Consider the following 22,599-nt stretch of genomic DNA (forward strand, 5'->3'; position numbering starts at 1 on the left):
CCTGGTTTTTCCATCAAGACATCCTGTCTCCCTACATGTGTAAATTTCACAAGCAAGTCCATTCTTCCCAGTTGTTTCTTCCTGAGTCCAAGTGCGCGAACTGTGCACTGCTGGTCCTCCGCCTCTCCCAGCAGCTTTATGTTATAGGCGGCCATTTGGGTCAGGTTTCGTCCGTCTGGCTCCTAGATTCCCTTAGGTGTTCTGTTATTTTCCTGTGTCCTCTCACTGGGCTTCAGGTCCGGTCGTTAGCCTACCCTGCATGGCTGCAGTTCCATACGTGACAAAAGGGAAGTGTCCCCCTCCCAGGGACTGGCGCCGTAGTGGTGGCCGCAGCTGCCTGTGTTCACGTCCCAGGTCCCCTAGTGCCGTCCCACCTCGCGAGCAGAGAGCGTCAGCCTCGTTCTCCAGCCCCTCCTTGACTGACAGAGCTCACTGACAAGAGGCCAGTGTCAGCCAGGTGGACCTCGTCCGGCCACACCCCTACCAGAGTCCCCAGGGCTGGCCTCCAGGCCCTGCATGGTCCCCTGCAGGTCCTTTTCGGGGGGAGGTTCTCGCAAGCTCATCCTGCCACACCCCAGCTGCCCCACTCGCCTCCAAGACTCATGACTGTTTCAGGGGCGGGGAGGCAGGGCCGGGAGGGGAGGGGAGCGTGGCGTACTCGGGTCCCCAGGTGCCCCGAGCCCCTCCCTCCGTGCTCTCAGTAGAGAGAATGCAGACTCAGCTGGTTTTGTGGTGGGAGCCGGGAACCTAGCTAGTCAGCACCACCTCCCAGAGTGCTGGCCTCCCGCTTCCCTTCAGCAGGGCCCGCGCCTTGGGCAGGCACCTCCTTCTCTTGGCATCATTCGTTGTTCAGCAGGGATTGACTGAGGCACGCTCCTAGGCACGAGGTGGGGGTGAGGATTCAGTGTGAGCGAGCAGAAAAACCACATGTGACCAGAGAGGGATGATTCTAGCTGCTGAGCGGGGGTGGGCTGGGCGGGGCAAGGCCCTGTCTCGGCCGTGTCGGTGGGGTCGCAAAAGGTATCCCCCGGGCCGCGTTATGAGGACCGGCCCCCAGCCTCTCACTGGAGGGTGGTAAGGAAGCTGACTCCACACTGCTAGGTGCTAGGTGCCAGGGGCACGAAGAGGACACAGCCCTTGATTTTCAGGAGCTCTCCGCCTCCTGTCGAGACAGACGCGTAAACCCACCCGGAATAAAGGCAGCACGGTGTGGGTGTGGCTGGGACCTGCAGAAGGCCACGCCCACCGCAGGGTTTTCCAGAGCCCTCAGGCCGCATCCCAGGTCTGCTCCTTTGTGCCTGTGGGAGAGCCCCGCCGGGACCTCGCTGGGCTTGAGCAACGCCTGCAGAGCCAGGCTGTGAGCCTGCTGGCGGAGCCGGAGCCGGGCTGGTACACGGGGCGGGGCTGCTTCCTAGGCCAGGACACAGATCTCAGGACAAAGTCCACCAGCTGCTCTTTCCTGCAGTCGTGCTGGTTACTCAGTGGGGTCGTTATCTCAGCCCATCTGTGAGAGATGGACATTTCTGAGGTCATACTTTTAGTCCAATTGGATGCGTAAGTAAAGGGGGGGAGGAACAAGTGGAAAAGAGAAAAAAGGCAAAAAACACGTGAACTCATTAAAGTAATATATCTTCCAGGAAAAACACTATTTTCCAAAATCTTGAAAAGGGGTGGGCAGGTAGACGAACCCTACCCTGGAATTGATCGTGTTTTCAGCTGAGCTACTGGAAATGAGACCGAACCTAGAGCTATGGAAACACGCTGTTGGCCGTTTACAGTTGTGCAGGCTGCGTGGACACGTGGGGACACGTGTGTGGTATGAGGGTTCTAGGTTAGGAACACAGACTGTACGTGTACGTGATCATTTGTGAACAGTGTCTTCCAGCTTTTCAAATGTAAACGTGACGAAATTGGTACTTAGAAATAAAGTTGATTTGGGGTGGTGGGATTACGGTTGATTTTTTTTTTATTATTTCTTTTCATGCTTGGTTTATAAACCACCATGTATTCATAGAATTAACTGAGATTGAAATGATTAGAATTTAGAGATTTGCTTCAAGTCAGAGTACTACATATTAACCCTGTGATGTTGGGTAAAGTAACTTTACCTCTTAGACCCTCATCTCTTTAACTAAAAGAGACATGAGGACGACACCCACCTGCTCTACACTCCTTGTAAGAATCAGGTGAGCCGATAAGAGTGCATACAACCGTGTAAACCGTCAAGTGCTGGAGAGAGTTTAGCTATTACTGTGTCACACACAGAAGTATGAAGCTGTCCTATTCCTAGTAAAATGACTGTAGTCCAAGTTCTCCAAAGCAGTGGCAGTGAAGAAGGCCTGTCTGCTGGATTGCAGGTGCCTTAACAGAACAGAACGGTCCCAGGCTCTTTTTAAAATCAACCGTGGCAAAAAGTTGGGGCAGGAAGATTCATTTCCGCGCACTTTCCCCTTCGCAGTTCAAGGTGAGCACGTTTAAGAGACAGTCTGTGTGCTTCAGAGAAAAGCCGTGTGCACAGAGGCCATCTCCCCAAGGTGGGGGGAGGAGGCTGCCGCAGTGGCGAGAAGCTCCTCTGGGCTTCCTTCTCCCCGGGGAGCCAGGGGGGCACGGAAGGAGGGAGGTGGAGGTGGCCCTGTGCAGGCTCGCCCGGGCAATCTGGCCCGTGCACCGTGTCGCCCGCTGCTGCAGCCTGTCCTGCTCTGGGGCAAGTGAAAGCCGGCCCAGGGGAGGAGAGCCGCATGGCCTGGCCACTGCTGAGTGCTGGCCGGGCGTCTGCAGCTTGTGATTCAGAGGCCTGGTTCTTTCCCCTGTTGTGGAGTCAAACTGGCAGTTGGCTTCTTGATGCCGCTGCCCACAGCAGGTTATTCGGGGACCAGTTATTTCATCCACCGGGACAGCATCCACCTCGCAGTAGGTCTCCAAGGTCTGTACTGTCGGTTACGTAGTGGAGACCAGTGGTGGGCACAGCAGCCCACGGTCCTGACGTTGAAGTTGATGCTTCTGTTTGGGCATCAGTAGGGTCCCTCTGGTATCAATTCTTTGCTTCCTGGGTGTCTAATTGGAGAGTGTGTTCAGTAGCCGGGCTCCAGGGACAGAGCTAAGGCTGTGTACGGTGAGTCCTCATGTCCTACAAGGGCCTGGGAGGTGAGATTGTTAAGAGAAAGCCCCCCGCCCTCTCCTTGACCCTGTGAGCACTGAGGATACCCAGGGGCCGCCTCCCTGGGCTGGCACTTAAAGGGAAGGCCCAGCTTACTGTCCCGTCAGACCCGTGGCATCATTTCAGGCTCTGGCTCTGGCCTTCCCTTTCTCTCTCATCCAGAATAACTTCCTGATGGCCCGAAATCCGGCCGTTCTGTCCAGCTGTCTTCACATTCCCTTTGCGGAATACTGGGAGGAAAGCAGACGTGGGCCTCACGGTCAGTAGCCTGTCGCTGAAAACTCTGCATCCCTTTTCAGTAACAGCCCAAACCTGTACCCCAGAGTCCCGGCCCCAGAGCTGATGGTCAGATGTTTACCCACCAGGGCAGCACAGGCATTGGCCCATCAGAATGAAAGCTGGCCAAGCTGGATCTGGAAAGTAGTCCACCAAGCCAGACGGGGACCCCAGCGTGAGGCCCAAGCCTCCTGGAAGGGGGAGACCGGGTGGCAGAGGGGGGGTCGGAGCAGCAGTCAGGTGCCGAGTGTGGAAGTAGTTCAGCGTTTTCACAAGTGTGGCCCTTACCAGCTGAAAGTCAGCCTTGCCCTGTCTCCCGGCCAGCAGGGACCCTGTGCTTCGAGGGGTCTCCTTCCTCCAGACATCCCTGAGAATCCCCAAGTGTCCTTTCACATACGCTGAAGTGTCTCCTAGACCCTGCCAAGTTGGGGCCTGTGGAAGACGGCGGCTCTCCGGGGCTGAGTCACATCGAGCAGGGGCACGACTTCACTGCCCGGCAGTGTTGGCGGCCCTTGTCCCCACCGTCCAGGACCAGCTCCTCAGGGGCTTCCAGGAGCTCGTGGGCTTCTCAGGGCTGGGGATGGACGGGGGCGTGTGTGCTGGGTTGGGGCCCGGCCTGGCATCGCTTCTTAGCATCTGGGCCCACTGCTCCCTCTGCGCGTCTGCCGGGCACTTTGGTTCGTGATGGTGTTTGTCTCGGTGTCCACTGGGCTGCTCTTTCAACCTAACTTCGGAGTGAGGAAGACAGAAGGGAGCCCAGTTAATCAGATGTGCTGGGGTATGTCGGCCCCAGTGTTGTTTAAGGAAGCTCCCAAGCCCTGGGAAAGTGAGGGCGTTGCTCACCGTCTGTTCCAGTGTCCTTGCGTATTACCCAGCAGGTCCCAGCGGGGCTGGGAGCAAAGGAAGACAAGGCAGCTGTTGGAAAGAAAGAAGGAGGTCTGTGCGTCCTGACACGGAAGGATGCTGAGCTTGAAAAGTAGCTTGCAGGAGAACGCATGGACTGCGATTCCTCATTTGTTTGTTGTTTGCACCCCACTTCGCGCATGAGGGTCCTGGCCTGGCCGCTGGCTGTGGTGGCCTGAGGCCCGCGTGCAGGGCTGAGGGGCACCGAGCCAGGCAGCAGCGCGACCTCTGACGGACTTGTCTCTGGCAGCTTGCCGGGGCTCTCGTTGTCGCCGTCCCGGGGAAGTGCCGCTTTCACTCTGACATGACGCTCGGGCCCTGGGCTCTGCCCGCTTCCAAGAAGGGCTTGGTGACCGAGTTGCTGGTGCTGACCTGCCACTGAGTGGCTTTCGCCTGCAGAGCTTCCCCACCCACGCCGGGGGACTGCAGGCCACTGGCCAGCAGACTCTCTGGTGTGCCCTCGTGGCCAGCGAGTGTGAGTGTGGAGGGGGACGGCCAGCACCCGTCTCCTGCTTCACCTCGAGCAGTGCCCGGCAGCTGCAGAGAGCAGGTGCGGAGGGGGACGGAGGACACAGCCCCGGCCCTCGCTGACAGTGTGGCGTTTAGAGCGACACTGTGGGCTGCGGGGACGCTTCCTCCCCCACCTGGTCTCACAGCCTCTGCTCCACCTTCTGGAAGGGCTGGGCCCAAAGTGCACCTGGCGGGGAAATATCAACCCTGGGTTCTGTTTGGTTTTGGGGGTCGTATTCACTCACTGGGGGAAAAAATCTTACCGTAATTTTAGAATAATAATGATGAAGCCCTTAGATCAGCAGTCCTGCTCGCTCAGGGGAGCGAGTCAGCAGCAAGAGAGACGTGACTGCACCGTCACCCCGTGTCCCTCCTGAGAAACTCAAGAGTGGCCCAGGCCGTGTGTGTCCTGGAAAGCTGGCCCTGCGGTTCGGGGCCTCGTCCTTGTTGGGCCCGCTGCCTCACGTGCGTGTCTGTTCCTGCAGAGGGGACCCCTGCCAGCCGCCCTGCCTTCAGGCTCCTTTGCGGCCACAGTCCTCTGAGACCCGTTAAAATGGTCTGATTTCCTTTACTCTCGTGGCCTGGAAAACGAAAGAAGCCATCACATTATAGCTTGCTTTTTTCTTGTAACTGAACATCAGCCGTGCAGAAAAGCAACAGAATGGCCCAGAAATCTGACAACAGTTGATAAGAGGGCAACCATGTAATTCATCATCCAGACTGGGCCCCTTGAGGCGAAAGAGACCCCGTTAGCCATCAGGCTGGGACCCTGTGTGTGAACCGGACGTGTGGCCACGCCAGTGAGAGTGCACACACCGGCACCTGGGTTCTCTCTTGTCCCAACAAGCAAGGGCGAAACACAGTAGCTATTAAACGGAACATGGGATTTAGGGAAGAGATACGAATTTGTTCATCACTCTGCCAGGAGCATCACAGAGGAAATAAGAGGTCAGCTGCTCGCCACCGCCCTCCACAATAGGCATAGCCAGTATCTGAACTTCAAGGCCCACAGAGCAGAGTGGAAGGGGGTTGGGGGGAGCACAGAAACTCTTCCCTGGGTTCTTTGAACGGACCTCCTTTCTAGTTGTCGGCTGAATTTTCACACATCTAGTTTGAGTGCTTCAGGTGTTCTCCCATTGCACAAGACCATAGCAAAATTACAAGTAGCAAAGTTATGTTACTATATGTGAGCATTTTTAGAGGAAGACCATGCAACCTATATTCTTAAGTTTTGGTTTCATAATATCTCTTGTTGCTAAACAGAAAAGACTGGGAAAAATTACATATAAGTTTCAGTAATCTCTTTCATTTTGCTCTTTAAAAATTATTAGGAAGCATGAAGTATGATAAAAATGGTTTATTTGAAAAATGTTTGTTAGGGCAAGTGACTTGACTAAGGCTGTGACAGTGACTCTCCGCACTGGGATCTCACTGGAGAGAATTACTGTGTGAATTGCAGGCAGCGTGGAAAGCTGTCTGACGTTGTTATGAAACAGAGGGGGGTATAGGGGCCACAGACGGACGACCTGCTCACCTTCACGGCACGGGCAGGCAGACGGCAGAACCTGCAGGCTGACAAAGATTCATTATCTTGGTGGCTTAAAGGTTGCGGGGGGAGGCTTCCAGAGCCCTGATCAAGTGTAGCTACCCTAGGAAGGTGTAATACCATTAAAACACGCCTCACAATCTGGGTGTGTCAGGAGGCACTCAAAGGCACAGGACAGATACAGTGCATCTTCGTGAAGAGCCTGAGCTACTGGACAACGTTGGAAACATTTTTATATTAAAATGAGCATAAACACAGCGTAGAGCAGAATACACCAGTTACGTGAAAATCACCAGGAGACTTTCCAAGGAATGCTTCAGTTGCTGCAGCCGCTTCAGTAAGCCCCAAACCCCCATGAGTACGATTTTGTGAACAAAATGCTACTTCTGGATGACAGGGTCTGTTTTCTAACTCTCTCCTGTTCTGTTCATTTCTCTCTTTTAACTGAATCCCCAAAATGCTTTAATGTCTTCCTTTTCAAAATGTTCTTTTTTATTCTTGACTTCATATTCAGTCAAATAAACATTTCATTTTCTCAAGTAATTCAAAAAAAAAATCCTGTTGGGATTTTTATTATCATTGTGTTAAATGTAATTTGGCAAAAGATTGACATTTTTGTATGACTCAGTCTCTCCATGAACATAGTGTGTCATTTTATTCAAACTTATTTTGTATTTCTAAGGTGTGTAGTAAACCACACACATTTCTTATTAAGGTTGTATCCAGGCGTGTTGGGTTTTATATTTCTAAGGTGTGCAGTCTTCTCTCTAAAAGCCACACACATTTCCTATTAAGGTTGTATCCAGGCGTGTTGGGTTTTTTTGTGGGATGGTTGCTGCTGCCTTTTCTCATTATATTTTCAGTGTGATCCACTGCGAAATGAAAGGGCATGTCCATTTGAGCAATTACAGGCCTTCCAAGTACAGAAATTAAACACCAAAGGTGGAGTTTGCCTATAAAAGCCTTTAAATCGATGGTGATAGTGTTATATTGTCCTCGTAAGTTTGTCGTGAGAGCAAAAGAATCAAATACTTTTTTTTTTTTTTGGCTGTATCGGGTCTTCGTTGCTGCACACGGGCTTTCTCTAGTTGCGGCAAGCGGGGGCTACTCTTCTTTGCGGTGCGCGGGCTTCTCACTGCGGTGGCTTCTATTGTTGCGGAGCACAGGCTCCAGGCGCGCGGGCTTCACTAGTTGTGGCACACGGGCCCTAGAGCACAGGCTCAGTAATCATGGCTTAGTTGCTCCGTGGCGTGTGGGATCTTCCCAGACCAGGGCTCGAACCCGTGTCCCCTGCATTGGCAGGCGGACTCTTAACCACTGGACCACCAGGGAAGCCCCCCGCATGCTGTTCTTATTTAATCCTCCCAACAGCATGAAGGCATCTGATAGATTTGGGCCTAGGAAGTGTCTGGGGCAGTCGATACCTTTTCTTCAAGTCCACTTGTGTGATTCTCACAACAGCCCCGTGACATAGGCAGTGAGCATCAGACGCCCGGGCAGCTCCCCACTGCCCACACTGAGCCCCGCCGCTCCGAGTCTAAGCCAGGTTGAGATGTGTTGCACGGGAGACGCTCCTGGCTGCAGAGGAGAAAGCAGTGAGGACCTGAGACCCTGGACTACGTTTCATTCCCTGGATCGTGCTCCTCCCTCCCCGGCAGGTTATTGGTCTGATGAGTCCCAGAGCTCATACGTGTTTCAGGGCCATCCAGTCATCCCATCTACTTGCGGTTGAGTCATCTGTCTGTTTTTCTAATGAAGTCTAATGCCATCTCCCAAAGTTTATAGAGCAGAAGTGTGATTGGCTCTAATGACCCATTTGTGCGTGGTGGTAGTCTGGCGTGGGGTGGGAGTCAGCTCGTGGTCCTGGAGGGGCTGTAGATTGCAGCTGTGATCGCACTTGCTCGCCTCCTGACCACTTCCCCTCACCCGCTGCTGGAGCGACTTGCTCCGTCATTAGCACTGCAGGCTGCCCCCCCCCAATGTGAGCTGACACAGTTTACAGCCCAAATAAGTGACAGAACTGCTACACCAACGTTTATTGCCTCATCTCGACAGCCCTTGTGGAGATGACTTTAATACTTACTCCCTGTGTGAACTGAGTCTTTCCCTTACCCCTCCTGTTACTGCTCTGGGTTAATCCCTGTAGCCCTGGATTACAGCTTTAAACCCCTGCTGAGCCACGTTTAAATCGTGTGGTTTTGTTAATGGTGAGTGGGCATTCTCGTTACAGTAAACGGCCCGCCGCTATTTTTATTGACGTGCCTGTATCAATTCTGTATTTCCACTAGTAGCTCTTCCACCAAAGCACGTCATAATCACCTACTGACCAGATTTTAGAGCGAGTGGACACGTAGAGCCTTATAACCAGGGGTACCAGACCCCGGTGTCGTTAGTTACCACGTCCTTACTGAGCAGGCCGGCGGGCCTGGCGCTGCCCTGGACTCTGCTGGGAAGGCAGCCGAGCCAAGCGGAGCGCGAGCCCCTGCTTCCTCCCACTCCGCCAGTCTCCATGCCGAGGAGCCGACACAGGCACACAAGTCGTGATGGGACAAGGCCGCGTGAGTGCCCCCCGGGTGGCGCAGACATTGCAATAAGTGTTCCCAGGAGAGAGAGAGAGCCCCTTCTGCAGAGGGGACCCAGGGGAGCTTCAGCGGTCGACTCAAAGGGTGGGTGGGCTTCTGCGCGGTGGGTGTGGGTCCACATGAGCCTGAGGGACAGAGAGATTGGGACCAAGGTCTCCTGGCGCCAGTGAGAAGCTCACGATCACGAGAGGGTGCCGGCCACGCGAGGAGTGTGCATAGCAGACCAGGGGGCCTGCACAGATAGAAACATGTTCATCTTCGTGCTCTCTTAAAACCATTAAGATCTGTTTTCATTCAGTTTTTTCCCCCAAAGGCCATAAAAGTGTTGTTTCTGAGTGGAATTTTTAAAATCTAATTCATACTTCAGTCAAAGTGGACTCTACATTTGAAGGTTTGTTTTGACCTAAACGTTTCCTAAAACTTGAGCTCTTTGGATCGCCCCAACGCAGCTTTCTCTGGAGCTTTTCGTGGAGCTGACTGGGACCAGGTCACCTCATACGGCTGTGTTTCTTGCGAGTGCACCTACCCGCCAAAGGTTCCACCCTTTAGATTGCCGACCATGAGAAACAAATGCTGCGTTGACTGTGCCGGTGGGGCCTCTGTTAGGGGGGCCGCACAGGAGAGCCATCGAGACAGCGGCCGTGGGCGCTCATGGTGTCCACAGTGAGTTGGGTGGGAAGACACGTGTTTGTTCTGGGACGCGATCAACACACTGCCGAACCTTCAAACAGTCCACCAAAGGGAGTGTCAGTTGTCGAGCAGATGCACACTTTTGGGAAGTTGTTTTGCAAGATCCATCAGGAACCATAAAAATATTCGTACCTGTTTGCCCACTAATTCCACTTCTAGAAACCTTTTATAAGAAAAGAAAATCGGAGATGCTGTGAAAGGTTTATACATGAGAATGGTAATCCCAGGACTAAGCAGGAACTCTGCAAGTGCTCATCACATGAGAATGATCACATAAATTACCGTTTATCTTTACAATGCACTTTATCAGTTACTGAAGATACCCTTTCAAAGACTATTTAATGACATAAGGATATAAAGTTTTGAAAAGCAAGTTATGATTACAAATTTAAATATTCTGTTTATATATACACACATACAGTTTAAATGTATAAGTGAATTCAAAGACCAGACAGAAAAAATGCTAAAATATTAATAGCCACATACTCTAAAGCAAATATTGCGGGACAAAAGAAGACCTTTATAAGTCCCAGTGTGGTTTTCTTTAAACTTCAGAAATTCACAGACTGTCTGTTAATGGTGCCTTCCCAGGTGACAGGGACATTGTTTCCACTTATCCTAGGGCACAGCACACCTTCTTGTCTGCAGTGACCTTTTTATCAATAGTCATATAGTCTACACTTAAAATTCACAATATACATTCACATCAGTTACGGTTTGGTTTAGTTGTATATAACAAGAAACCCAAATAACAGTAGCTTTAAAAATGTGGCAGTTTATTTTTCTCTCATGTAAAAGAAAAGTTGGCATTAAGCCGGTAAGTTGGCTGGTGTGATGGCTCCATGGCCATCAAGAACCCAGGCACCTCCCTCCTGCCTCTCATCTTCCGTGTGTGGCCCCATATCCCACTTACCTCATAGTGCTAGACGGCTGCTGATGTTCCAGCCATCAGGTTACAGTTGCCTCCCTCCTTGTCTGTCTCCCTCCTGGACTCTGAGCTTCCTGAGGGCAGGGATGGGTCTCCAGCCTCACCCAAGCACAGTCCCAGTACGGGAGGTGCCTGCCATTCATCTGTGGCCCAGCCGGGGCTGGGCTGCCCTTCACACCTCCTCCAGGGCTTGCCAGGGCTTTCATTCAACAAATGCCCATACATCATCTCTGCTGCAGAGCCCTCTGCTCTCCGCTTCCTTTTCTCATTCCTTTGTCAGTGGTCACAGGACTGCAGGACCCAGGGCCACAGCATGCCTGGGTGACCTGCCCTGCCTTTGAGGGGCTCCCAGGCAGACCTGAATGAGCACATGACCTCACACAGGCCCTGGGCACAGACCACCCAGGTGGTCCAGGCAGGCTGCAAGGTGGGGACAGCAGGCTTCACAGCCTCCCTCACGGCTGCTGCCGGCTGTAAGACACATTAGGAGGCAGAGAGCCGGCCCCTCAGGAGGTGACAGGAAGCCCGTTACACCTTCCACCGCTGCAGCACAGGCATCCTCGCCTCTGTGTCCACAGTGACGTCCCCTGGCAGGTTCCCCAGCTGCCCCCAGGGCTCTTGTACCACATAGGTGCCAACTGTGTTGAGGGTCCAAAGGCTGTTGGATCAGCAAAGGACGTGAAGATCAGCTGGGAGCAGCCCTGTAGCCCTCATCCCACAGGTGAGGATGCTGAGACCAGAGGGAGGAGGTGGACAGCGTGACAGGTGAGTGGCAGAGCAGGGGTACAGCTGTGCTTCCTCTGCCCCAGCGTGGACAGAGCTCACTAGTGCCTTACGGTGAAAGTCCATCCTTGCGGAAGAAACAGTCCTAAAGGCCAGAAATCCCGTTGGGTGAGGAGCTGCTGTGCACAGGTCTGGCTGGGTCTCACCTGGCTCAGGACAGCCCGCGGTCGGGACCATCCCATGGGCGAGCAGGAACAAGTGGGAATCTCCCACTGTTCCCACAGTGCGGGAAGTGGGGTGGGACAGTGCCGGGAATTAGCAGAAGCGAAGCTGGTGACTGCACTCCGCCCCACAGTGCCGTTTCCAGAACGACGTCCTGTGACGGTGCACATCTGCACCTAAATGTAGAAACGCACTTCTGAGTTTCACGGCTAACGGAGCCCATGGTTCTTGATCTGTGTCTTCTCTTTGCCTCCAGGTACACATTGGCCAAATGTATTCGACTGACAAGCTCATCATTGAGAATCAAGAGAAGCCCAGGACCTAGGGAGCCGGGACCAGCCACCAGCAGCAGCCGTGGACCACTTTCAGCATCCATCCTGCTTGGCAAGGGCACTCCCAGCAGACCACAAGTGGCCTCCCACATCAGCTTTAAACAGCTTCTCACTCTGCCTGATGAACTGAGCAAGGTTCCCGTTCTCCTGCAGCCTTAGCGACAAGGGGCGGCTGTCTCTCCTCGGTTCAAGCGTTAGAGTGAAGAGCTGGAGCTCCTCAGGAGAATGCCGTGTATTACTGCGTCTCCTCCAGCCCAGCCCTCCTGGTAGCTCCTCAGCACTTGTATACAGCATTCCCAGAGTTTGTTTCTTGGTCCTTGACAATAAAAAGAAGGTCCCTAGGCCTCTGTACCGGACACGCCCATCACGATTAATGCCCTTCTGTTTCCTGCTGGTTGGCCGGTCAGTGGGGAGACCAACAGGGAGGGTCCAGCCTGAGCTGATTCCCCCCTTTGCAAAGGCAAGTCCAAGCACAAGTAGAGATTTGGGGGCAGCGTGGAGTAGGGCAGAGCTGAAACGGTAAAGGGTGCGCCCTGCAATTCAGACCTGGGCCCAGTGCAACAGCAGAGGTGGTCTGTGTGTGGATGCACACCTGGGGACAGGTACGTACAACCTGCTGTCAGACTGTGGTCTCGGGATTGGCGACGTCAGCCCCACCGGGGAGCTTGCTGGAAGCGCAGAATCTCAAGCCCCACCCCCAAACCTTTTGAATCAGAATCTTCAGTCTGACACACCCCAGGAGACTCCAGTGTACACCGAGGTTTGAGACATGCATCCCAAAGCTCACTTACTGAGTCAGAATCACCTGGAGAGACAGAGAGTTTTTTTGTTTTGTTTTGTTTTGCGGTACGCGGGCCTCTCACTGTTGTGGCCTCTCCCGTTGCGGAGCACAGGCTCCGGACGCGCAGGTTCAGCAGCCATGGCTCACGGGCCCAGCCGCTCCGCGGCATGTGGGATATTCCCGGACCGGGGCACGAACCCGTGTCCCCTGCATCGGCAGGCGGACTCTCAACCACTGCGCCACCACGGAAGCCCCAGAGAGTTTTTAAAAAGGAATTTCTCAGTGCTTCATACTCTGACTCGATAAGTGAGAGGTGAGGCACAATGATTTATAAATACATTTTAAAGCTCTCCTGGTCTTTCTAATGTTGAGCCAGTTCGGGAAACTGCCCTTTGAGGATGTTACAGGTGAAAACAGTAGTATGCATTTATCCTTGGAAACACATCAGTTAAAAACAGGGAAATAAGGTAGTAAATAACTTACTTGACTTCTGGGAATTTTGTGAGGGACCTGGACACTGGGAGATTTCTTGGCTTACCTCCATAAACAGTACTGAGTGAATTCATTACTCACGTGTTTGGGTTTGGAACGGGCTCATATAAATCGTTACAGGTCCTAAAATAGCTTTGACTATCACTGACCTGCCACTGAACTGCTCCCTGCGTCTTAATTCTCACAGTCATGTGAGCCAAGCGCGAGTGGCCTGGGTCCATGTCCTCCCTCCCGTGTTAAAGACTGTGAGTGCCCACCTTATCTATGGATCGTAGATATTGTTGTGATGGTGCCTTCCAAATAGGTTAAACGTGTAGTCATTCTGTTTGGCAATATAACGTGTGATTTCAGGATGCTTTGACCCGTGGTTAAAGTCTTGTGTGCCTGTGAGACCAACCCTTGGTTGGTCCCAGATCTATTACCCCTATAAACCCAGATCCTTGCACATCGTAGGGCCGAGGTGTGAGAATGAAGGGAGACAGTGAAGGGAATGGGAGTGTGCGCCCCCCTCAGCTGGCTGTCGCGGGGCAGCATCTCAGCCGGGGGTGTGGCTCTGGGGCGCGTCCCCTTCTGCACCAGGCAGGCGTGTGGTCACTCAGAAACAACTACATCCGACCACTGGGCCAGCCAGCGGAAGCCCCTCTGATTTACACCTAATTAAAGCAGCTGCTACTTGGAAACCTAAGTCCAGAGTTGAACCCCTCCCCAGAAATTCTGCTGGAATTGCCAGCAGGATAGCAGCTCCACGGGAGATTCCCCCCAGGTTTTACTCACAGAGAAAGTGGAGCAAGCAAACGGAACTCTGTCCTGCAGGCCTTCAACAGCGGGTGGCTCTTATGTTAATTAAAGCGCACGGATGGGTCTGAACATGCCCCAAGCCTTAATAAACAGAGCTAACTTTTGCAGCTCAGATAAAATTAACTATGCATTCGGAATTTGGAAAGGCATGAAGGAGAATTCTGTGACAAAAGCCACAAACGGGGGCTTCCCCGGTGGCGCAGCGGTTGAGAGTCCGCCTGCCGATGCAGGGGACACGGGTTCGTGCCCCGGGCCGGGAAGATCCCACATGCCGCAGAGCGGCTGGGCCCGTGAGCCATGGCCGCTGAGCCTGCGTGTCCGGAGCCTGTGCTCCGCAACGGGAGAGGCCACAACAGTGAGAGGCCCGCGTACCGCAAAAAGAAAAAAAAAAAAGCCACAAACGGATCCCTCAACTTGGCGGTGCAGGTACAGCAGGCAGCACCTTGCACTGGGTGTCCCCCGGTTCAGAGGACCCAAGGGGATGTCCCTGTGGGGAGGGCCGCTTGTGTAAAGCACTCCATTTGCTCGACGAGGCCCCACCTGAGGCCTTGGGGTGAGGACGCTCCCTCCGTCCCGGCCGCCTCCAGCCTCCGGAATGTGAGGCTGTCCTAGAGGCGGGATCCCAGCTGAGGATGCTTTCCAGCGTCAGCGCTGAGAAAATAAGAAATACCACAGTGTAAGCCAACTTGTCCTGAGACAGGAACCAAGCGTGCTGGTTTCTAGACCTTCAGAGGTAACACGTGCTTGGTCTGGCTGTAACGCTTCGATGCTGGGAGACCAAGCACGTGGCTTTCGTTCTCCAGGTGGAGCTGGCGGAGCTCGCTTTACCTCTGCCTGCTGCCACCAAGCAGCTGTCACCTCCGTCCCTCCATCCCCAGCCTCACCCAACATCTCAAGTCCCTGGGCACAGCAAACGTGCCACCCAACATCCAGGAGCAAAGGCGACAGGCTGGAAGGAGCCACAAAGATGACAAACCTCGGACCAGCAGACACTGGAGCTCAGCGAGCTCAACCCCCGAGCCCACAGGTATGAAAACTGAGACCCTGAGCAGCGTCTCCAGTCGGTCATGCGCAGGCCCAGCCCCCTCCCACCCCCCGTCGCTCATCTCATCTGTTCAGTGTTGGCTGGGAGCCAGGAGCCGGGGACATACCAGCGACCAAGCCCCGGCCCTGCCTTCAGAGCCCGCAGCCTCGCAAGAGGGTTACGTGAGAAAACGGTGGGTCTGCCGAGTGCAACAGATGGGGAAACAGGTGCTGCAGGAGGGGACAGTGAGGGTCAGGGGAGGCCTCCCCAGGAAGGGGGCTTTCAGATGAAATGAGAGGCGGGTGGGCTGGGCAGAGGGCAGGGAGAGGAGCTCTCCAGGCAGGAGCGGCAGCACATGCGAAGCCCTGAATCAGGAAAAACAGTGCAACCCAAGGAACTAAAGGAAGCCCAGGATGGCTGGTGGCGAGGCTGGGTTGGGAGGCGGGGACCCGAGGACTGCAAGAAGCTAGTGGGGTTTTTAAGCAGGATCTTGTCTGTATTTTTAAAAGGTCACATTGCTATAGCGGGAATAGGATGCAGGGCAACCAGCTTTTGGTGGGAGAAATGGGGGGTCAGACTGAACACTTGTAATCCAGGCAAGAGATGGTGGTGACTTCACCGAGGCTGGTGATGTTGGAAACAGTCAGCATCACCCTGAGAAGAACTTGCCTCGGCCAGGGCTCTCCTCCCGGCGGGCAGGAGACACGTGGGGCAGAGACGCCCTGCAGAGCCCCCCAGGCCAGTCTAGCTTAGGTGAGCTGGCTTTAGCCACCCCTTAGCTCTGTGGTCAATAATCAACTACTGTCTAAGGCACTGAGCTTTGGGGTGGTTTGTTATGAAGCAGTGACAAACTAATACAGAGAACTAGTAGAAAACCTTAATTTATTACTTACTCAGGGCCACAGAGCAAACTTTGAAGAGTAGGCAGGCAACCTCAGCCCAAACTGTGGGTCTCCTGTGCAGGGCCGTTTCCACGAGTATCTTCAGGGCACAGGCGTCACGTGTCTTACAGACAGAAGGGCTTGCTAACTACTGGACCCCACTGGGGGGCACATTAGGAACAAAACAGGACGAAAAAAAGAAAGAAAAGAAAATAGAGTCAACAGGACTACCGACTGGGTGGGTGTGAGGTGTACGGGGCGTAAGGGGCACCTGGAGCGCCAGGTTTGGGGCCACGGTGGCTGAGCAGACGTAGGCCACCACCTGAGACAGAACAGGAGGGGACACTGTCTGCGCTTTCTCCCCCTGCTAGGTCCAATCAACTTCAAGTTCAAACAGAAAGTCTAGCGCCTACAAATGTGTCTTTTACCTCCAAATGTTGAAAATATCATTTCTGTAGATTCGTTTTATTTTTTTTTAAAAATCCACTGGAATAAAGCAGCTTGAAAGACCCTTATAGAGAGACTTCCCCTTAGCTCTCTGAAGAACAGATATTCTCCTTCTGTAGGTTAAAGCCTATAGATGTATATCATCATTGGGAACAGGACGAGTAGGGGAAATTTTTCCATATTTAGCAAAAGGTGACACGAGATTAAAAAAACAAAGGGCTGAGGAAAGTTGGTCGACATATTCTGAGAATGTACTTCCAAGAATGAAACTAAAAGGCACAGTAAAACCTCAGCAGGTACATACAGAAAGTGCGCAAGTACATTTTAGAACAGAAGGGGCTGCTTTCTTATGAGGCACTTCCTGCAAACTGTTGCCCACTTTCTAGATGAAAGGATTGCTCAGGTATTGAGGCCGGGCTACACTTGTAGCAACAGCTGAAGAAATGACAAGCACTCAGAAGGCAGAAGGAGAAAGCGTTTCCTACACTGAGGATCATGTCCTCTGAGCCTGGGACGGTGTCTTCTGAACCCACCACGGTATGGACACAAAGTGCCTTGATAAATATGGTCAGAACCCAGATGACCAAATCTTGATTGCAGACAACCACGGGGACGGTTTGGAGAACATTTTAAAAGTTCTGCCTTTTAAATTGTGCAGTGGCCTCATGACGGTGGTCATCGCGTGACTCAGAAGCCACGGGAAGCAGCCACGCCATCTGGGTCATGGGCACGGACACAGCTAGTGAGGTCGGCAGACAAAGGCGGAACGCTGTGCCGATGCTCATTCTTACAAACAAAGGGAACAGCCCACAAGGACTCGTGCTCCGTGCGTCCCAGGAGCTTGTCTCATGTTTGCTTTGTTACAAGAAAGCTGGAACTTGGTGGAGAAAGCGTGCTTTTCCTCTGAGCATTTGCCCAGGATCTCTATGGACAAAGGTTCACCTCACCCCGAGAACAAATAGGATTTTCCCTTTCCAGTCTGTCTGCAGCCCTTATTAGTCCTTCAGGGACCCTTTCACGAAAACGGCTTCTTGTGCTGAAATCTGTTTGGGGGGTAAGATAGATGCTCTTGCTTTTGCTCAAGGGCAAAGCTTTAAGTCCAAAGACCCTCAAGAGAGAACCCAGAGGAGAACTCTGAGATGAATCTGTCTGTGTCTCTACCTGGAGGGACCACTGCACCGTAAGAGCGACAGCAAAGAAAGTCGGTGCCTTATTGTCTCGAAATTAGACCATGAGCAAGCGTTGACACCAGTGGAGCTGGAATTGAGCTTGTTCTCAGACTCCACATCCCTGTGCTGACCCAAGGGCCGTGTCAGTCATTGGACATGCTGGATGCCCCTTCCAGAGGAGCTGGACTTCCAGGGGTCTAGTCTCGGCAGGAAAACAAATGACTTGCATCCTTTTCCTACTAAAGTGATGAGCTTTCAAAGGAAGTTCAGTGGTACAAAATAGAAACGCTTCCCTCTCATCAGCCAGAAAGTTACGGAGGGTATCACCTAAATGTCAACTAAACATTGTTAAAATATTTCAGTAGAACTTCCCATCAGTTACTGAGTGAATTCATGTGGCTTCATCTGTCTGGAATACAGAGACAGTTCAATAACAGTATAACTGGTTCTTAGTTCTTAAAGGAGTATTTCATTTAGGTGCATATGTGTGGTATACGAGGCACATATAGGCTATATGATGAAGGACTCCAGTATTAACGCTAAGAGTCTTACCAAGATTTGCCAGATAGACTCTTCCACTCACACTTCAAACAGGTAACATATTTAGGATTATTAATTTGCCAAATTTTAACATGTATTTTCACTTTAAAAACACAGCCTTGAGGGCTTCCCTGGTGGCGCAGTGGTTGAGAGTCCGCCTGCCGATGCAGGGGACGCGGGTTCGTGCCCCGGTCCGGGAAGATCCCACGTGCTGCGGAGCGGCTGGGCCCGTGAGCCATGGCCGCTGAGCCTGCGCGTCCGGAGCCTGTGCTCCGCAACGGGAGAGGCCACAACAGTGAGAGGCCCGCGTGCCGCAAAAAAAAAAAAAAAAAAACCCCACAGCCTTACACTTCCTCATGGGACTCTACAAACAAGCTGATTCAAAGAGGTGAAACAATATATCCGTAACTCAGACTGCAAAAATAAATAATTCTTTAAAAAAAAAATTTGGAAGACAGGAATATGGTGTGATGGGAGGAATGCAGGTGGTGGGAGGAAAAAAAAAAAAGCCACTGGGCGGGACAGCCCGAGACCTGGGGATGCTGTTGCGTTCGTGTTCGAGGGGGTCAGCACTGGCCAGACCCCTAATGACCTTTCTAGCTCTAAAAGCTTGCAATTAATCAAAACGAAAGAAACCATCCTCGAGACCATCTGAAAGCTAGGGGTTTGGTTTGGTTTGGTTTTTGTTTTTCCTTTGGCCACACCGCCGGACTTGCGGGATCTTAGTTCCCTGACCAGGGATCGAACCCGGGCCCCGGCAGTGAACGCGCTGAGTCCCCACCACTGGACCGCCAGGGAAGTCCCTGAGTGCTAGTTTTTGGCACAATTCAGCAAGAAATCTTCAGGATCCATCCCCAGCTTCATGTGGAACTTTGGTGCTGCCTGGGGTTGGCCAGGACATTCAGCCCAGCCCATGGTCCATAAGAATATGAATTTGGGATTAACTGGACAGTGAAGCCAGCTGGCCCTCTGCAAAGGCACAGGGAACTCATGGATGGGCTGGGGGGCCGGGGGGAGGGGAGCCCTTGGCCCCTCGGAATCCTCACCAGCCACCAGGCCCGTGTCTGACCCAACAAGTGTGTTTCCAGCTTCTTCTGAACTAAAAACTTTTTCTCCCTGGCTTCTGCTGGCTTCTGCGATTCCTAAAGCAGAATTTGGACCCAGCTGAAAAAGAAAGGGACATCTGGCTCCTGCTCACCCAGCAACAACTGTTCCCTCACATGTCTTCCCAACAGGCACAGGCTTAAAAAGAAAGCTCTGAATGCACTCAAGGCAGAGCAAGCAGTTTGGGGTGGAGGCACATGTGGGCCAGGGGTCCCTGCCCCCGAGAATCTGACTTCATTGTTGGGGGGCCCAACACGTGGAGAACAACCAGAAAACGACCGAGTGCTGGCCAGGCCGCAAGAGCAAGAGAGCAGCATATGGGCCAGACAGAACTCACAGAGATCCTGGGGCTGGAATAAGCCTCGGGGGAGAGTGGAGAGTCGGTGCCAGTGGGTGGAGAGTGGGCAGTTAGCGGGCAGGGGGACTTCCCTGGCGGTCCAGTGGTTAGGGCTCTGTGCTTTCACTGCAGGGCCCAGGTTCAATCACTGGCCAGGGAACCGAGATCCCACAAGCCGCATGGCGTGGCCAAAAAAAGGAAAGAAAAAGGGAGGCAGCACGCCAGTGAGTGTTCACTGGGACGGGGCAAATCCTGGTTCCTCATGGGCTTCCTATGGAGAAAGTAGGGACAGGGCCTCAAGGTCGCCCGAGCTACAGACACCCCAGAAAGTCGTCCCTTCCTTCATCCTCCAGCTCTGCCTCTTCCTCATGGCATCTCTAAACTTCTGTTTCCTCATCTATGAAATGGAGCTGGTCACATCCTGGACGTACAGGGTTGCTGTCAGGATTGTAAACACATAAGGCACGTAAAGTTCTCCTCCTGTGTTTGCTACCGAGTAAGCCAGCAGTAACTGGTAGCCGCTTTATCGTTCATTTAGAAACTGTGTCAGACGCCCTAGGGGATGTAGAGATGGACCAGATGTGGAGCCTTCCCTTAATTACAGTACATTTAGCACCGTAGTGAAGATGTGTGTAAATGGCTAAGGGGATAAGTTACCTGGGAGAGTCAGAGATCAGGTAGTGCTGGAAGCGGGGAGGGGGTGAGATACAAAAGGAGAAATTGCTTCCTTCTGAGCCACAGGTTCTGGGCTGAGCAGTCTGAGCCTTACTCAGTGGGAGAGGGAGCATTTAAGCAGGGAATGGTGTCTGCAGCAGATTCACTGGACGGCAATGCAGAGAACGCCCGTGAGTGAAGAGCTGGCCAGGAAACTGATGCCATAACGTAGATCTGAGGGGGCTGCAGCCTGGCTGAGGACAGTGGTGGTGTGGACGGGATACAGGGGAAAGAGTGAATCCAAGTGACAGGCTTGAGGAGAGACTGGAGACACAGAAGAAAGAAGGGAGTGAAGGAACTCCACTGCTTCAATCCTGAGGCGCCGGCAGGGTGGCTGCCCCTCACTGAGATGCTGAGATTCAGGGCAGCGTTGCAGCCCCTTAAGGCAAACGCACGTCCACACGCACACACTGCACGGCTGTACGTCGACATTTCACATCATCGTGTGTGTGTTTTATTTGCAGTGGGGACACGGGTATCCGCTGTCTAACGAGAGCCCTGCCTGCCCCCTCACAGCAGGAATCGGGGGCTCCCGGCAACCATTCTGCATCGTGATCCTTCCCCGACTTCCAGCCACAGCTCATGGAACAGGGATGGACCCCTGACCCACAGTGGACCAAATTTTTTCCCTTAGAAACTCAGCACTGGGAGTGAGAGTTCTGTTTCTACCTGAGCTGTGTGCTGGGACTCAAGTGACAGACTCGGGAGGGACAGAGCAGACTTCGATCTCTCCTGGAGACAGAGGCAAGGAGAAATCCAGTCTGCAGGGAGAGAAGACGGCAGCACACAGAGCAGAGACAGTGAGGCAGAGACCCTCCAGGTTCCAGGAGCGTCGCATGGGCCTCCAGGCCCGGAGAGGCCCAGCTAGCTGCCTTTTGGTTGGTTGGTTGGTTGGTTGGTTTATTTTTTGCTGCGTTAGGTCTTCGTTGCTGTGCACGGGCTTTCTCTAGTTGCAGCGAGCGGGGGCTACTCTTCGTTGTGGTGCGCGGGCTTCTCATTGCGGTGGCTTCTCTTGTTGCGGAGCACAGGCTCTAGGCACGCGGGCTCAGTAGTCATGGTTCGCGGGCTCAGTAGTTGTGGCGCGCGGGCCTAGTTGCTCCGCGGCCTTCCTTCCAGGAAGATTCCTTCCGGATCTTCCCGGACCAGGGCTCGAACCTGTGTCCCCTGCATTAGCAGGTGGATTCTCAACCACCAGGGAAGCCCCCCAGCCGCCTTTAGATGCCACAGGAGAGCCCGGGATCCAGCACACCAATGCCCCACTTGCTCAAGATGGCTTGACGTTTCTGTAACTTGCAGTTGGGAACACTGACTAATGCTGTGTTTTATTGAAATATGGGGCCTGCAAGAAGTTAGTTCACATTTTTTAGTAGGTAATTTCCCCAGTAAAAAGGGAACTTGGTCCCAGTGTCAGTCCCCCAGAAGAAGCAGGGAACAGGAACTCTGATGACAGGACCGAGGTAGGAGGCAGAGGGAGGTTGCCCTCTTGTCCAGATACGAAGTCTAGCTGTGTAGGGCCGCACCACTGAGAGGCCCAAGGAGGAAAGGAGGAGCAAGGGCACCCTCCTCCCTCTGCTGTGGCCGAGCTGCGGAGACGCAGTCTCTTCTGTGTCTGTGTCAGTTGCAGCAACAGTGGGTCTGGGTCAGACAGTCTCCTGGGTTCAAATCCAAACTCAGCCCCTCTTTCTATTTTCTTTATTGAATTTTTGTTTTATATTGGAGTATAGTTAATGTACAGTGTTGTGTTAGTTTCAGGTGTGCAGCAAAGTGATTCAGTTATGCATATATATATATCAATTCTTTTCCAGATTCTTTTCCCATATAGGTTATTACAGAGTATTGAGTAGAGTTCCCTGTAGTACACAGTAGGTCCTTGTTGATTATCTATTTTATATACAGTAGTGTGTACATGTCAATCCCAAACTCCTAATTTATCCCTCCCCCCCGCCCCCCGCCTTTCCCCTTTGGTAACCTTTGGTTTGTTTTCTGTGAGTCTGTTTCTATTTTGTAAATAAGTTCATTTGTATCATTTTTTTAGAGTCCACATGTAAGTGACGTCATACATTTGTCTTTCTCTGACTTAGTACGGTCATCTCTAGGTCCATCCATGTTGCTGCAAACGGCACCATTTCATTCTTTTTTATGGCTGAGGAATAGTCCGTCGTCTGGATGTAGAAGCCCAGCCTCTTACTCGCTGGGCACATTATCCACCCCTCCGAGCGCAGCTTCTCCAGCTGTAACATAGGAGTGATGCCCATCTCCTAGAGTTGTGTTGGAGTCTCTGAGGTTCCCTGTAAGTGGCACCCAGCCTCCCAACCCAAGTCTGGCACCATCTAAGAAACAAGGAAAACAAGGTCAGTAGAGACAGAATGTCGTCTTTCTTACTGGTGTGGGCCACAGGGAACAATACTGCCGAGTGTGAGAGTCAGCATGGGTTAAATAAATC

At 52.8% G+C, this 22,599-nt stretch overlaps 1 protein-coding gene across 1 annotated transcript in view; it reads left to right on the forward strand.

Moving 5' to 3' along the window:
• LYRM4 (LYR motif containing 4) overlaps window positions 1–12,225 on the forward strand; it is a 119,862-nt gene extending 107,637 nt beyond the window's left edge. Inside the window, exon 3 of the mRNA XM_060164289.1 lies at window positions 11,794–12,225. Within this exon, the coding sequence (XP_060020272.1) occupies window positions 11,794–11,862 (69 nt within the window). The 3' untranslated portion in view covers window positions 11,863–12,225. The remainder of the gene's footprint in view (window positions 1–11,793) is intronic.
• Window positions 12,226–22,599: the final 10,374 nt, after the last annotated feature.

Source organism: Lagenorhynchus albirostris, chromosome 10 (assembly GCF_949774975.1).
Source record: "Lagenorhynchus albirostris chromosome 10, mLagAlb1.1, whole genome shotgun sequence".
Classification (NCBI taxonomy): domain Eukaryota; kingdom Metazoa; phylum Chordata; class Mammalia; order Artiodactyla; family Delphinidae; genus Lagenorhynchus; species Lagenorhynchus albirostris.